This window comes from Rousettus aegyptiacus, unplaced genomic scaffold (assembly GCF_014176215.1).
Source record: "Rousettus aegyptiacus isolate mRouAeg1 unplaced genomic scaffold, mRouAeg1.p scaffold_m13_p_9, whole genome shotgun sequence".
NCBI classification, from domain to species: Eukaryota; Metazoa; Chordata; class Mammalia; order Chiroptera; family Pteropodidae; genus Rousettus; species Rousettus aegyptiacus.
In genome coordinates, this window is record NW_023416312.1 from 101806243 (window position 1) to 101821105 (window position 14863).

The 14863-nt window shown below is 40.8% G+C and overlaps 1 protein-coding gene across 1 annotated transcript; it reads left to right on the forward strand.

The window, feature by feature from the left end:
* The first annotated feature begins 441 nt into the window (after positions 1–441).
* Positions 442–12800, forward strand: SPRY3 (sprouty RTK signaling antagonist 3). The gene is made up of 2 exons (XM_016136918.2): positions 442–842; positions 6345–12800. The coding sequence occupies exon 2, from the start codon at positions 6448–6450 to the stop codon at positions 7312–7314; it is 867 nt and encodes a 288-aa protein (XP_015992404.1). The 5' UTR covers positions 442–842; positions 6345–6447; the 3' UTR covers positions 7315–12800.
* The last annotated feature ends 2063 nt before the right edge of the window (positions 12801–14863 follow it).

Sequence of the window (14863 nt, forward strand, 5' to 3'; positions counted from 1 at the left end):
AGAAAGAAATTATAACAAGGAGCAATAAATCCCTTCCCTCCCATCCTCCCCATATAATCCATTCACAAGACCTCCAGAAATCATCTACATTCACAAAACAGCGAGCTAGCTGAGCTAAACACACTGCAATTTTACCCCTCCCCCCGCTCTCTGGAGATTATATACCAACATACCCTGAGCTATGTAAATAATCACACACTATCAGTATCTATTGCTCTGTTGAGATACCCTGTGTCTACAACTGCAGTTTCTGCTGCTTCGGTTCATCTGTCAGATTGGAGGAGACAGAGGCGGAGGTGGAGGCGGAGGCAAAAAGAGGAGGGGGAGGAGGTAAAGAAGGAGGAAGGGGTGGGGGGAAGGGGGAGGGGAAGAGGAGGGGAAGGAAAACGCTGGAGGAGGAGGGGGAAAAGAAAGAGGAGGAGGAAGAGGAGAAGGGGGAGGAGAAAGAGGCGGAGGAGGAGGGGGAGGAGAAATAAGAGAAGGAGGAGGAGAAAGAAAAGGAGGAGGAGGTGAATAACTTACCCTGCTGAGCTTTCTTTGGGGAATACGTGCATCAAGATTTAGATCTGCAAGGAAAATCTATACAAAGTATCTGCCACTACAGGACTGACTCTCCTCCCCCACCACCGTTTTTTATTTTCCTTTCCGTTTTCTCTGCTGTGTCAGAAAGACCGAGACAGAACTATCTCTGTTTCTGGTTCCACTGCCGGTGAAGGAGTTTTCATTCAAGACTTTCTGAAGAGAGGTGGAGAAACCTAAAGACTCAGGAGAAGAGGTCCTTTGAGCCATATGGGGCATTAGTTCTTCTGCATTTCTCAGCATGGATAGATCCTTTCCTCAAGGTAAGCCATACAGATTAGCTCTTAAGGACCCCAGAATTCTTTCTGTGCACAGATTGCCATTCATTCCAGCCATCGTCTGTGTATGAATGTGTGTGTGTGTGTGCGTGTGCACGCGCGCACACACACACACACGCCTGTGCACGCGCACAAACGCAAGCGCGTGGGTAAAATAAAATGAAAACCATTTAAATGAGATTTTAATGAATCAGCTCTTGCAGAAAACTATCCTTATTGGATATTTATAAATCAAAATGGAACTTCAGAATAACCCTTTTGTAGCCAAATGTCAATTTGATTTCTAGCCTGTTGACCTTTCGATGCATTTTGGTGCTTGCCTAAGCCCCTTATAGCACAGCCTAAGCACGCAGACTGAGGACGTAGGGAGAGCCCGTGCTGAGGCCAGTCTGGCTGCCCAGCGGGCATCCTGTCAGCGTGGGGCTAGTCGGCTATTGGCTCACAAGTCTGGGCTGTGCATCGTTCAGATTTCATCACATCACCTTGCCCTGGGTAGAAATGGCGCAAGCTGACACGGCATAACCCCCTACTTACATTGAGTCAGAGCAATGATTTAGAAATCTCTGGATCCATGCCTGGGTGTGTGTGCACATGTCTCTGTGTGGCATATGGAAATTTTGTCAAAAGTGAGAACCTGTGAGCGTGTCTAATTAGCCAATAGGCATTTGATAGGACCTAGGGCAGTGGTTTACACGCCTTTCCATTTGTCTAATTATAATTATCGCTCACCTCTGCATGCTGCAAACCAAGTTGAATGAACAGAAAATAGACCTTGAACTCTTCAACAGAAAATCTATTTTGAAATGCAAACTATTGTTGCTTTTCTAGGCCCATTAAAACTTCATTGTAACATAATGGGCTATCACATGAATTTGGATATTCCAGGGGTTAAATCATGTTCCCAACAAGTCAGCAGCACACATACATACAAATGAGGCAGAGGCTAGCAGTTTATCTGTAAGTATTAGTCTTTTCCCCTGTACCTCTAAATAAATATTTACAAAGACTTTATTGTTAACATTCTATACATTTTGTTTTCGGTGTGGTTCGTTTTCAGGTCTCTTTAGCTATGAAACAGCCTAGATAGTGATCTGAGTGTCTTGGGTTTGGAGACATTTTATTCCAAGTTGAGGAGTTTATTAGTGAGAAAGTAAAGAACCTAAAGGAAAGGAGACTAATTCCTCATAAAAGACTTTTGAGACGGAGAATGGAACCAACAAAACCAGCATAAAAAATTTAGAGCATCAGGACAAGAAGGGGCTTTTAAACTCTCCTTTCTTACCCCTTCATTTTGCAGATGAAGAAACTGAGGCTTGGAACAGAAGTCACTTGCCCATAGTCACACAGCAAAGTCAAGCTGGAGTTAGGACTAGAACTTAAGTTTCTTGTCTCCTATGAAAGGATTTGGGGTTCAAAGAAAGATTCCTACTTCTTAAATGAACAACTATCTTTTTTTTTTTCAGGATCAGAAGTGTGCGAATGTATTTGATATTACAATTTCCCCCTATATTGCTCATCACTAAAACACCTATATCTTTAAAAATGCAAGGTCTTATAACCGCAAGACTCCCTGGTTTGAAATAAATTGCTATGATTCTTAATGAAACTATTAAAGTAATGAATAGGACTAGGGTAGCAAAGTGACAAGTTAAGAGTTAAATGTGGTGAGAACCTGGCAGCTTCAGCAAGATCTATGCGGTAGGAGGGAGGCCCAGTCAGTGGCTGAGAGGTTAGTAATGTAAACTATATACAACTTGGTATTTGTAAGGGGGAAGCGCTGTGATAGAGATGCAAATGCTTTTGCACAGAGAGGGATTTTGAGAGAGCAGACTTTGGAACAGTAGAACTAAGAAAACATATAAAGCCATGGCAGAAATTCCCCCTATGTTTGCTTTCAGTTATTCTGAGAAGGAGTGTATATAACAGCAGAGCACAGAAAAAAGCAACACACCCCAGAGCCATTACACAGTGAAGGTACAAAACAGCATTGAACCCATGGGAGTAGAAGAAAACAGGGGCCAAGCTCTCCTTCTCTTCCCCCCTCTTCTTTGAAATTGAGATCGAGACATATTATATCAGAAAGGATTTATCATAGAAATCAGAACTGTCTTAAGGTGTTAGCATAGAAGGGCTTTAGATAGGAAAGTTTTCAACTTTAGTCTCAACATGGCAGATTGGAGGTTCCAGGGAGAAAATACATTTTTCTTTCATTAACAAACAGCATTTCTTGAATAGATTTAGCTTTCTAGTCCCTCAATTGGCATAAGAAAATAAATTTCTGTTTAGGTTGAACACAGCAAATTTTAGGGCTACAGAAAAACTGTTAAGAAAGCTCTGAGCACCTGGCCAGAGGGACTCAGATGGGAGTGGGTTTACAATGCATCATTCATTACTGCAGAGGCACTACGTGACAGAAATCACTAGATCCCATCAATGTGCAGCCAAGACTTGTAATCACCTTGGCTCCTATTTAATACTATGTGATATGTATATTCTTTCTCTCATTTAATAGAATCTGGAATTGACCAACAGCATGGTTTGTTAACTGTTGCTGCTCACAGTGAATGGCCCTTTAATGGGTGGATTTCTAAATCATAAACATGCATGGAGTAGTATTTTTTTCATCTAATCTATGTGCTGTGGCAATCTCTTGCTTATTTCTGAACTTTTCCCCCTCTCTTACCTTCCCCTACAGTATCTGTTTCAGTTCATCCTGTTGGCCAGATCAGATTCGGCACTTCCGGAATGGCAAACAATTTATTGTCATCCATTCCTATTTTATTCTAGTCTACACCCTGATTTTACCTAGGTCCTACTACCCACTGTATTGCAGATCTTTCACAGTCCATTGTAATTAAAGTCCATTTTACAGGGCAAGAAGAAACCTTCTGAGCTCATCCTGTCCATCCCCTTACCTGTAATCAAGAGAGTACTACATCATCTCAGACCAGTGCCCAAAGCTTCCTTTAATCATCCAACCAAGCACCTCAACTCCTTTCTTGTAGCCACCTAATCAATATTGAAACACACTTTCTCAATCTAAACACCATATGCCCTTCATCTGCCAAGACAGGATCCCCTTTGAACATGGTTCTGAGTCATTACTATTATAACCTAGATTCCTCCGAGTTTAGCTTTCAACCTTCTGAGCATGACCCTGAGGTACCTAGAGACATCCCTGGAATCCCATATGATTATTTCCTGTAGCTTTGAGACCTTGTGCACCTTCTTTTCAGTTATTGATTCTTGGAATTTCCAATATGTTTCGAATCTAGTTTCCTTTGAGAAATCAATGAGTCTAATGCAGCCAGCATGTATGTTGTTCTTACAGTGTAAAGCACTTGAAGGTCCCCACACTTTTTCTTCACCTGATCAATGAATAATACATTTCTTATAAATTTCTCAAAAGACTTCCTAATCCAAAGTTCCTACATCTACATACCCTGCAAGTCAGCTAACAATGCCCCCTTGTTTATTGGGTATTCAAATGAAAACTACCTGTTCTTTTCCAGTCCTGAGACTATGAATCTTAATAAAGATACAGCAAAGGTAGAGGTGGGAGGCTTCGGGGGGCCTGTGAGTCCAAGTAAATAAAAAAGACATTTTGGTTTTGAATGCCTAAATAAATAAACAAGGGCATGTTGCCCAGTTTACCCTCAAGGATTGAAGATGTAGAAGGTGTAGATGAAGAGAATTCTTTGGTCAAATTATGTAGTTATAGAATTATAGATCATAATGGGGCAGTCCTTCAAAATCATGTAGGTAGTAAAACTACGGCCCAAACAAAGTGAGTGATTTGACAAATGTTATATAGATGTTCGAGTGTTAGACTCCCATAGTGTTTATCTGCATCCTCTGTGCTGCATTAAATAACATCAAAACAAACAGCTAAAAAGTGAAATTATAGTTAGACTTGTTCTATGATGCGATGTGCCAGAAAAGTTATTTTGAGCCAAATTAAATCTTCTTTTAAAAAAATGAACAGATATTAATTCAACCAAACGGGTTTGCATGGGGATATAGCCTCGAAAAGCAATGAGTCTGGTCATGTAATTAGCCACTGAGTCCTTTATGAACTGCATCCTTATTTTTCCTGTTATTGGACTTTGAGCACATTTCGTTGTCATCTTTGCTCGCTAATCAACAACTACCCTCTCTCACTTGTTCATTTCTATTACTCATTCAAGCTTTCCATCCCATACAGTAGTGTGAGTAATCAATCTATTTTGAGATGGCCTGAAATCTGATGGATTTCAAATATGTACTTTATTCATGCTGGTGTTTCCTAGGTCCTAATGCCTCCAGGATGACTCTTAGATTTGTGTTTAGGTTTCCATATGTACAACTTTTTGGCTGTTCAATCTTCCAAGTGTTGCAATACAGTAATCGACTCTGTGTACATTATTTTCCTCATGGTCACCACCATCAGTACCAGATCAATCAAATCCCTTAGGGAATAACCCCTAATTCTTCTTGATTATGGTACAATAGAGACATGAGCATGAGCTGTCTAGATATTCAACTTAGCTTAAATCTGGTATAAGAACATCACTGCTTTTTAAGAAAGCTAGTTTATTGTATTGTATTGTGTAAAGTAAAGATAGAAAAAAGCACTCCATGCAGATTCTGTCTAGTAAACCCCATCAATAAAAACTTGATTTAGGATTGTAATAGGTACAATTATAGGTGATATTTGAAATAATTTACAGTTCATACTGTATGGTTCCCCCATCTCCAGTGTTACTTCCACATCTGCAAAAGTTTGATTCTGGAGCTGGGGGCCATTTAGCAGGAATCACCTCCTTGATGGGTGAAATTAGTCTATAAGAAGAGAACAACTGCAGGACGATTAGTCTTGGCTTCCTTACACTCTTGGAAAGTCTGTATTCCTACAGAAAACCTAATTTCTGCCCTCTGTGTCTCTGCCATATCTCTGCCATTATATCTTGCTTGTTTGCCTGTGTTCATTGAATCAAGCAATGTCCTTTCTCACCTATTTATTCACACTTGTCACAAATTTTACCAAAAGCAGCACATGCATGCACGCACACATACACACACTCATGTGCAACATTTCATGGAAGACTTTTGAAGCTTTCTTTTTTCCATCAACATTGCTTCAGGAAGTAGCTTTTGCATTTGAAGTTAGTGTCCGTTTTTATTAAAATTATAATACTTAAGGCCTAGATTTCTCTGTTGGCAAACATCTGAATGAGCTAGCTGCTCCACTGACCCTAGTCATATGATGGAATACAAAAGGAATCAATGATCTGATTTTTGCTCCCAAAGTGCTTTGTCGTCTGGACGGGATGACCAGACTTGCCTGTAAAAAGGTAAGTGAGGTCAATTACAGAATAAAGTGTAACATGAAGACAACTGGAAAGTGATTGAAGGTAGCAATGGCAATAGAGCCTGAGCTTTGCTTGTTCCTGCAAAGTACTCATACCTACGTGTTCTCATTAATCGTTTCTACTCCTTCTCTCCTAGGATTTTCTGATGTGTCATAATGTCCATGTAACTACAAGGGCTCTTTATCACCATAAGTGCCACCCTGACGCAAAGCCACTCAGAACTCAAGAATCAAGACAAAATGGATGCTGCAATGACAGATGATTTCCAACAAATTCTGCCTATTGAACAGCTGCGCTCTACTCATGCTAGCAATGATTATGTGGACCGGCCTCCAGCCCCCTGTAAACAGGCCCTCTCCAGCCCTTCCCTTATCGTGCAAACCCACAAATCTGATTGGTCCCTGGCTACCATGCCTACTGCGCTCCCCCGCAGTCTCAGCCAGTGCCATCAATTGCAGCCCCTGCCTCAGCATCTGAGCCAATCTAGCATTGCCAGCTCAATGTCCCATAGCACCACTGCCTCTGATCAAAGGCTCTTAGCCAGCTTTACGCCCTCACCTTCAGGCCAGTCCATCATCCGAACCCAGCCTGGAGCAGGGGCCCAACCAAAGGCTGATGGTGCTCTGAAGGGAGAATCTGAGCAATCTGCGCTGCACCCCAGTGAGCACCTCTTCATCTGCGAGGAGTGTGGGCGCTGCAAATGTGTCCTCTGCACAGCAGCTCGCCCTCTCCCCTCCTGCTGGCTGTGCAACCAGCGTTGCCTTTGCTCTGCCGAGAGCCTCCTCGATTATGGCTCTTGTCTTTGCTGTGTTAAGGGCCTCTTCTACCACTGCTCCACTGATGATGAAGACAACTGCGCTGATGAGCCCTGCTCCTGTGGGCCTAGCTCCTGCTTCGTCCGCTGGGCAGCCATGAGCCTCATCTCCCTCTTCTTACCCTGCCTCTGCTGCTACCTGCCTACCCGTGGATGCCTCCATCTGTGCCAGCAGGGCTATGACAACCTCAGACGACCAGGCTGCCGCTGTAAGAGGCACACCAACACTGTGTGCAGAAAAATCTCTTCTGGTAGTGCGCCTTTCCCCAAGGCCCAGGAAAAGTCTGTATGACCTTCCCACAAAATGGATCCAGAGCTTTCTCCTTCTAGCCCTCATCAGTAAAGCATAGGCCTCACCTTTGAAGAGGGGAAGAGGGAGTAAAGTAGCCAAAGTTAGGGCTTCACCAATTTTGTTCCTGCAGTGTCAGGGGAATGGCCAAGCACATCCTGGTGCAGGATGCCTTGTTCTTTCTCACAGTATCTATCCTACTCCTCTTCAACCTTTTAACACCCCGCCATCTCAGCCCTTACGGCTGTCATGGCAAATTCAGGTGATATATATAGGCATAAGATTTGAACACTGAGGACTAACAGAGCCAGCAACGTGGAGGTTTAGGGGCTCCCCAATGTAATGCCTCTCGATGCAGGCTCTGGGCGTCACTCTGCTTTCCACGGTGCCTTTGGAAGCTTTCTTCTAAGATGGTTTTCACAGGTCCACGTGGAACAGCATTTAATATTCCAGGGAATCTGACCCCTTCTCCCTGTTTGTTAACCTTCTCTTCTTTAGTCTTCTTTCTTTCTCCTTCTCTCCTCCTCTTTCATTACTCTGTTCTGTACTCCTTCACCCTTCATTCTCATTTTCTCCTCTTTTACTTTCCCACTCTTTTCTTCCTCTCTCCCTTTCTTTTTGCTCCTTCCCTCCCTCTCTCTCAGACTAAGCCTTTCTCTGCCTGTATTTCTATCTTGTTTAATCTATCTTTGTCTCTCTCTACCTGTCCCTCTTTCTTTCTCTAATGTGTCCAAAAGTGCTGTTTTTCCGTAGGTGTTTCCTTTGACGCCAAACTTTGCTATGCTATACTATTTACTAATTTTTATTAAGGGAAATGGATTACTGTAATGAACTGATCACTAGCAATAGTCTATATCCTGATGTGTGTGTGTGCACTCATAACCACACTTAACCTTTGTGAGCATATGAGGCAAACTTATCTTACATTTCCAGGTTTAATTAGTTGGAGTTTTACTCCCTTTCCCAATAACCAACTTATAGTACTGACAGATTCCACTAGCATGCTGAGTAGGATAGTAAATCAGGATGCTCATAACTTTGTATGTCTGACCCAAGTGCCAAAGGCAGACGTGCTTTATAGCTAAATGAACACAGCAAAGGATATTACAGAGGTCTGTTCTCTCTTAGAAGCTAACTGCCCTGAGACTGCATGGCTCAGGCCTTAGTAATGGACATCAAAAGTCATAAAACTTTAGAGCTGGAGGGAATCTTAACTGTTAATCTAGTTCAATGCCCTTATTTACAGATGGGAAAACTGAGACCTGGAGATAGGAAGGGATTTGCTCAATGAGTTAATAGCAGAGTTGAAACTGGAATATGGGACTTCTGACTCATAATTCAATGTTTTCTACCCTGCGCCACATTAAGTCATGGGACTTTTCTCCTAGGATTCTATTAACAAAGACAGAAAGCCATTTCCATTCAATTTTTGAGAACCATGCCAAGTTAGCGTGGTGGTCTTTATGCAGTGCTTGGTGGGTAGCTAATTAACTATCAGGTGTCAAAACTGCCATAAGTGGACATCACCTTTGGCTCCGTCACCTTGTAGAAGCTCGAGTGGAAAAGAAAAGCCTAAGGACGCCTGAATCAAGCTGTATCTTCGCCATCGCACCTACCTTTTGCTACACACACTGTGCTCGCTCCTGGCTTTGTCTGCAATGACAGTTGCCTGAGAACCTAAGTTTCAGCAACAGTGGAAAACTGAGATGAAAGATGTATAATGCTGAGAACTGACTTGTGTTTTTAAAAAGACCAAGAGCCTGTGCTGTGAATGCCCTTCAATGGGAAAAGGCTACAGTGGTGATGGCAGGCTCCTAAAGACTGCTACTAAAAGACACAGGAATAAGATATGGTTTCCCTCTGTAAGTGAATCCAAAATTCACTACAGATTTTAGAGATTGAGGGCACTTGCTTGAAATCAAGGTGCTCCAATTTAGTTTAAGACTTCCAGACTCTCTATATATCATCTCTTTTATTAAAGTGTGCATGGATGTGTATTGCAGAGTAGAGAGGTGGGGAAAAATGTATAGTCATACACAGGGGGAAGAAAAGGAGGGAATATCCGTGTTCCTTTGTTGGATATGTGCCACTCAGTCTTCATTGGTTCTGGATCTTCCTGAAGTGTACTGACATTTGGGCTGTACACAGCCCCATACCTTCACTTTCGCCTCCTCTTCTAGAATTGCTTTGCTCTATTTTTGTATATATAAATATGTTATGATGATTATTAATAATGTTAATGATATTGCTGCAAATGGTGCCATATATAAGGTTTGGCTTCTTGGAACATTTATAAACCCAAACCAATACCTGTAACCTCTTATGTTGCTTTCAGATCCTTCAATTTTAAGTACTTTTTAAAAAATCTTGTAAGTCTGCCTGATTGAACTTTGAACTTATATACCCTTAAAAGCTGTGCCCAGTTCTCTGGGTCAAGCTGGATGGTGATGAGTAGCAACACACACTTCTTTCCGCTTCTGCCTGAAATTTGCTTAGAGTTGAGATATATAAGGATTCTATGACACTAGTGCATTGTACCTGGAGCTAAAGTTATTCTATGGATATTTGCTTATTAGTTTCAGGGCCCAAAATAACACAAGTCCCTCATCCTTGATAACCCAATCCTGCAGTCCTTACTCAGGCAAATTGTACACTGCCAGAGGGGCTCTGGGCTCTGCCATACCCGATGAGCTCTTCTCAGTGTATTTCTAAATGGCCTTACACTTGGTAGAAGAAACTGAAGGGTTACTCAAATGTAGTTGCAATCTGCAATCTGCTGCTGAGTCAGGGCTTTCACTTGTGTCCAAGTTGGCCTGATATGGACTGCATCTGGTTTACGTATAGATGGGTCCTGTTGGGGTATGCACACGGACGTGAGTGAGTGTGCATATGTATCCCTTCTGTGATATATATATATATATTTGTAAATATATATATTCACACATCTCTATATATTTTAATGTATTGCACATGTATATTTAAAATATATACGAAAGAACTCTAAATCCTGCAGAGAGGCTCTGTTTTCATTATTTTTCTACTTTGTGTCATGTACTGTATAAACAAGAATATTTAGAGGGTGTTTCCTGCTTAGCATTTTTTTGCAGTTAAGTCATCTGTTACCCCCTAACTCTACTGCTTTCTACATATTGGTCCCTTGATACATTTCATATGGCTTTAGCCGAGAGTTTTTCTTTGGTTCCAGCCCATCTTCCCTCACTACAATAGCTATAATAAATATAGTGGACACGTATAGTGCTTACTATGTGCTAAGCATGATTTAAAGCACATTTACCTATATTAGCAATTTAACTTTCACAGTAATTCTATGGTGCAGGTACTATTATGATTGCCATTTTACAGATGAGAAAACTGGAGCACAGAGAGGCTGAGTGATTTGCCAAAAGTAACAAAGCTTGTAAATGGTGGAGCTAAGATTCAAACCTATATGGTCTGACTCCTGAGTCCATGCTCCAGAGTTTGGTATAGAAGTCTGGAGCATAATGTAACACCCTCTGGTATGACGGCTTCAAATGATGAATAGTCCTTTCCCTAATAACAGTCCACCTGTAGCCTAAGAGTTGAAACTAATGTGGACCCATATTAGGAATGAAGCAATAGTTACAGACATCATGTATTAGTTGTATTTGGTTCCTGAGATGGCGACATTACAAACTTCTCCAGTACTGCCTTTGAAATTATGCTTGCAGCCAGTTGCCATTTCTAAGACAGCTTATGTTGTAGAGCTAGTAGAGAAGTATTTTCACTTGTGCCAGAGAGGGTAAGGTTTATTTGGCCTTCTCTTCATAGATCCAGGAAACCTAATTCTATTTTTCTGCAGAAAGTAGAACTAAAACTATTTTTGGAACGTGAGATTGCTTGGAGCTGTTAACATTCAAGTTTACTCATTATATCAAGTGCATTCTTCTGATTCAAATGTAAGCAATCCACTGATGACCATTGGTCAGTATAATACCTTACCTTTTCCCATTGCCTCTTTCACGCTGATAACCTTTTACCCTGACATTATTTCAGAGCCAGAAAGATCCTTAAAGAACATATACTCCAACATCAGCTTTTTATAGTTGGAGAAAAATATGCACAGAAAGGGAAAATAACCTGTGCAAAATCACACAGTTCGGAGTTTGGGTGGAATTATAACTTAATTCCAGACTTCATAATTTCCAGATGTCTTTGTCTGAGTTTCATTGAAAATAAAGCTTGAAGCAAAAGTTTATGTTCAGTCTTCGGGAAGTAGGAGTAAGGAGAAACAGGAGTGAGGTAGGGGAGGCAGGAGAGCAAACATAAAGGAGTGTATCACTGTGTCGGCTGCAATCTGTTTCATGGCAAGCTAATTTCTTGATCTCTTATGACAGGACTTACTGCATCTCCATACGGCCCATCTGGGGAAGGAAAGAAAAAGAATTTATCTCCTATCTCCCATCTCATTAGTCAAATACCTTTCCTGTGGGATTTTATTTTCCCTGTGCTTCTGGGTAGTGCATGTGTGGGTTCTCAAGCATGTACCTTGGCATCTTCTGCCTCAGCAGCAATGGGGTAGCATTGTGGCTCCACTACCGACAGCAAGGTAATTGTGTGGATATAGGGAGACATATGAACTTAAAGTGGTACACTAGGATGGTGCTTTTCTTTACATCTTTAATCACATTCATTCAAAGTGAGTTAGAAGTAACCTACCATCTTTAAAGTACATGTGATACTCAGAAATACACTAAATTTGCCTTCCTGAATCTATGTATTCTCTGATGTGCTTTGATGGGCTTTTTTTCTACAAGGAAATGAAGTCCTACTTCAACTGGAGGAATAAAAAAATTCTCGAATATCCTTCCTCTTAGTATAAAAAGAAACTTTATCTTACTGAGCTCTTTGAAAAGCATGTCTAAGGCAATGCATGTACATGAATGCACATATGTTCATTTAGGCTCCATCAGCGTAATAGCAGGAAAACTGGTCAAGTTAATAAATTTGGGGAAAATTGGCTAAACAAATTATTTTGCAACATGAAAATAAAACATTCTGTTGGTTGACTGGAGTTTTTTCTATTTCAGCCACTAATTATGATGACATCACATAAACATATTCATATGTACTACCTTCTCATACATAATAATTCCTTGTGCCCTACAGACCATTTTTACATAAATTCAAAGCATCTAGTTGATAAAAACATTCAATTGATATGCTTTCATATCTATAGGCAATGTCATAAAAGTATTGAATGCATTCCACTGATTTAATTTTTCCTTTTTCACATAAGAAAAGATGAGCATAAGGGAATTCTGAAAAACTTTCAAAGTAAATAATGAAATCATGCTATCACTCCAAACAGTCTACCAGAACTGTTCTCCAGTGACTTCCACTTTAGTGTGTCCATTGATAACTTATCAGTTCTCATTGTACCTGACTCATAAGCAGCAGTTAACACAGTTGCTCACTCCGTCTTCCTAAAAACACTTTTACCACTTAGTTTCCAGGATGACACACTTCTGCTGGTTTTCCTCCTGCTTCATTGTCTGCTCCTTCTCTATATTCTTTGCTGGATCCCCTCATCTCCCTCATCTCTTCATATTCAAGTATCCCAGGGATTGGTCCTTGGAATCTGCTCCAAGGATAGCATTTATACAATGACTTTCAAAATTATATCTCTAGCCTGGACTGCTCCCTTGAACTTCCTATTCACATATCCGACTGATATTTCACATCCCTACTCTGATATCTAATAACAATTTCAAACATATCATGTTCAAACCAAGCTTTTGATCTTTCTCTCCTCAAACCTGACTTATGCAGCCTTTCTCATCTCCTTGAATGCCAACTCCAAACTTCTGGTTGCTCAGATAAAAAACTTTGTAGTAATCCGGTAGACTTTTTATTAGTTTGAATGTAGAAAAAATCTCGACCTCCAAATTCTATATTTCTCCTCTACCCTGATATTTTAGGCTGGACCACATGTGGTCATTAGTACCCCTTTTGAACTGCTGGCCTAAGGTTTGATAACATTGAAATCCTTTGTCCTTTTATCCTAATTTAGGCTCATATCCTTATATTGACCCTCAAATTTATCATCACAACACTATCAGTGTTGCTATTTTCAAGGTCAGGATGGACAAGACACGTAGCCCCTCAAGGAAAGATATCTTGGGAATGATACTGCTCATTATTTAGAGATCTTGCTGTCATTACAATCAAAGTTATATATGTTGTTCCCAAATGTATTTGCTCACCAGTCCCCTGAAAAATCAGGCAATATTCCTACTTCATAGTTTATCGTTCTTCAAGTATTCAGGCAATCCTTTTGACTGGATCAGATAGTGGTCATATCTCTGATGGTAAGAGACACAGATAACAAGGATCTGAAGCCACCAAGTCCTTGAAGAATTGATAACACTGTTGTTACAGGTTACTAAGGACAAAAAACAGGTAGGGTCCTCAGGGAAAAAACCCTAGTTTTATTAATATAGGGCTTTAATTCAAGTCACCTGTATGATCTCCTATTGTGATAAGATGAATGAACCATACATGCATTCTGAAGGCTCATTTTGAAGTCTATATCCTCCGGCCTAAACTAAAGGGAGACTAAATGACTCCCTTGGCCCTTTTGCCCTAGGCCCATACTTTAATCTTAGCCTTCAAATTTTTGCTGCTCTGATGCCAAAAAGAAACACTAAAAAAGAAATACATGGAAAAGAATATTATTTTTTTATATATAATACCAGAGATTAGTTGGCTTAAGCAATTTTACTTTGACTTTCTTTCTAAAAGGTCCCCTTCCAACAGGGTGAAGGACTCCCAAGAATATGAAGGCTCTGGGCCCATCTTAATATATAAGCTATATTGAAAGAAACAGAGAAAAAAAAGTAATGCGAAGTAATACTAAATGTGGGTCCAGAAAAAGAAACAAAGGTTAAGAAAATGAGCCATGTGAAAGAAAAAAGCTCTATAATCAGTTTGTTTCTCTCACCTAAAACTCCATTTCACTAACCTCTTGGCTTAGCTGCATCCTTGAACTCCATTTTGTCCTTGACTTATATCAGCACTCTTTTTTCTCCAAACTCCTACAGCACTTCCGCTGGAATGATTCTGTATTTGTCTTTGTGTGTGTGTGTGTGTGTGTGTGTGTGTGTGTGTGTGCGCGCGCATACGCGCGCATGAGAGGGAGAGAGGGGGAGAGAGAGAGAGAGAGAGAGAGAGAGAGAGAGAGAGAGTTGGATGGAGCCCTTGAGCTCACCCCTAGAGTTTCAGATTTTGAGTATGTCTTCTAACAGTCTCAGCCTTTCAAACTCCCTTTTAGGACATGCCCCATAGTACTTGGATCTTATACTAAATGACAAGGTTTCTCTCCTTCAGAGAGAAATACCAGACTGGATTTGTGGCTTTCCCTGGATTGGCTTCTTCTGAGTGAATATGGTGTTGTAGAAATCGCAGTAACCTAAGACCAATTAAATCAAAATCTTTGGAGGTGGAGCTGAGGAATGGATTTTTTTAAGCTCTCAGGTGATTGCAATATGCAAACAGGGTTGACAAAGCCCAA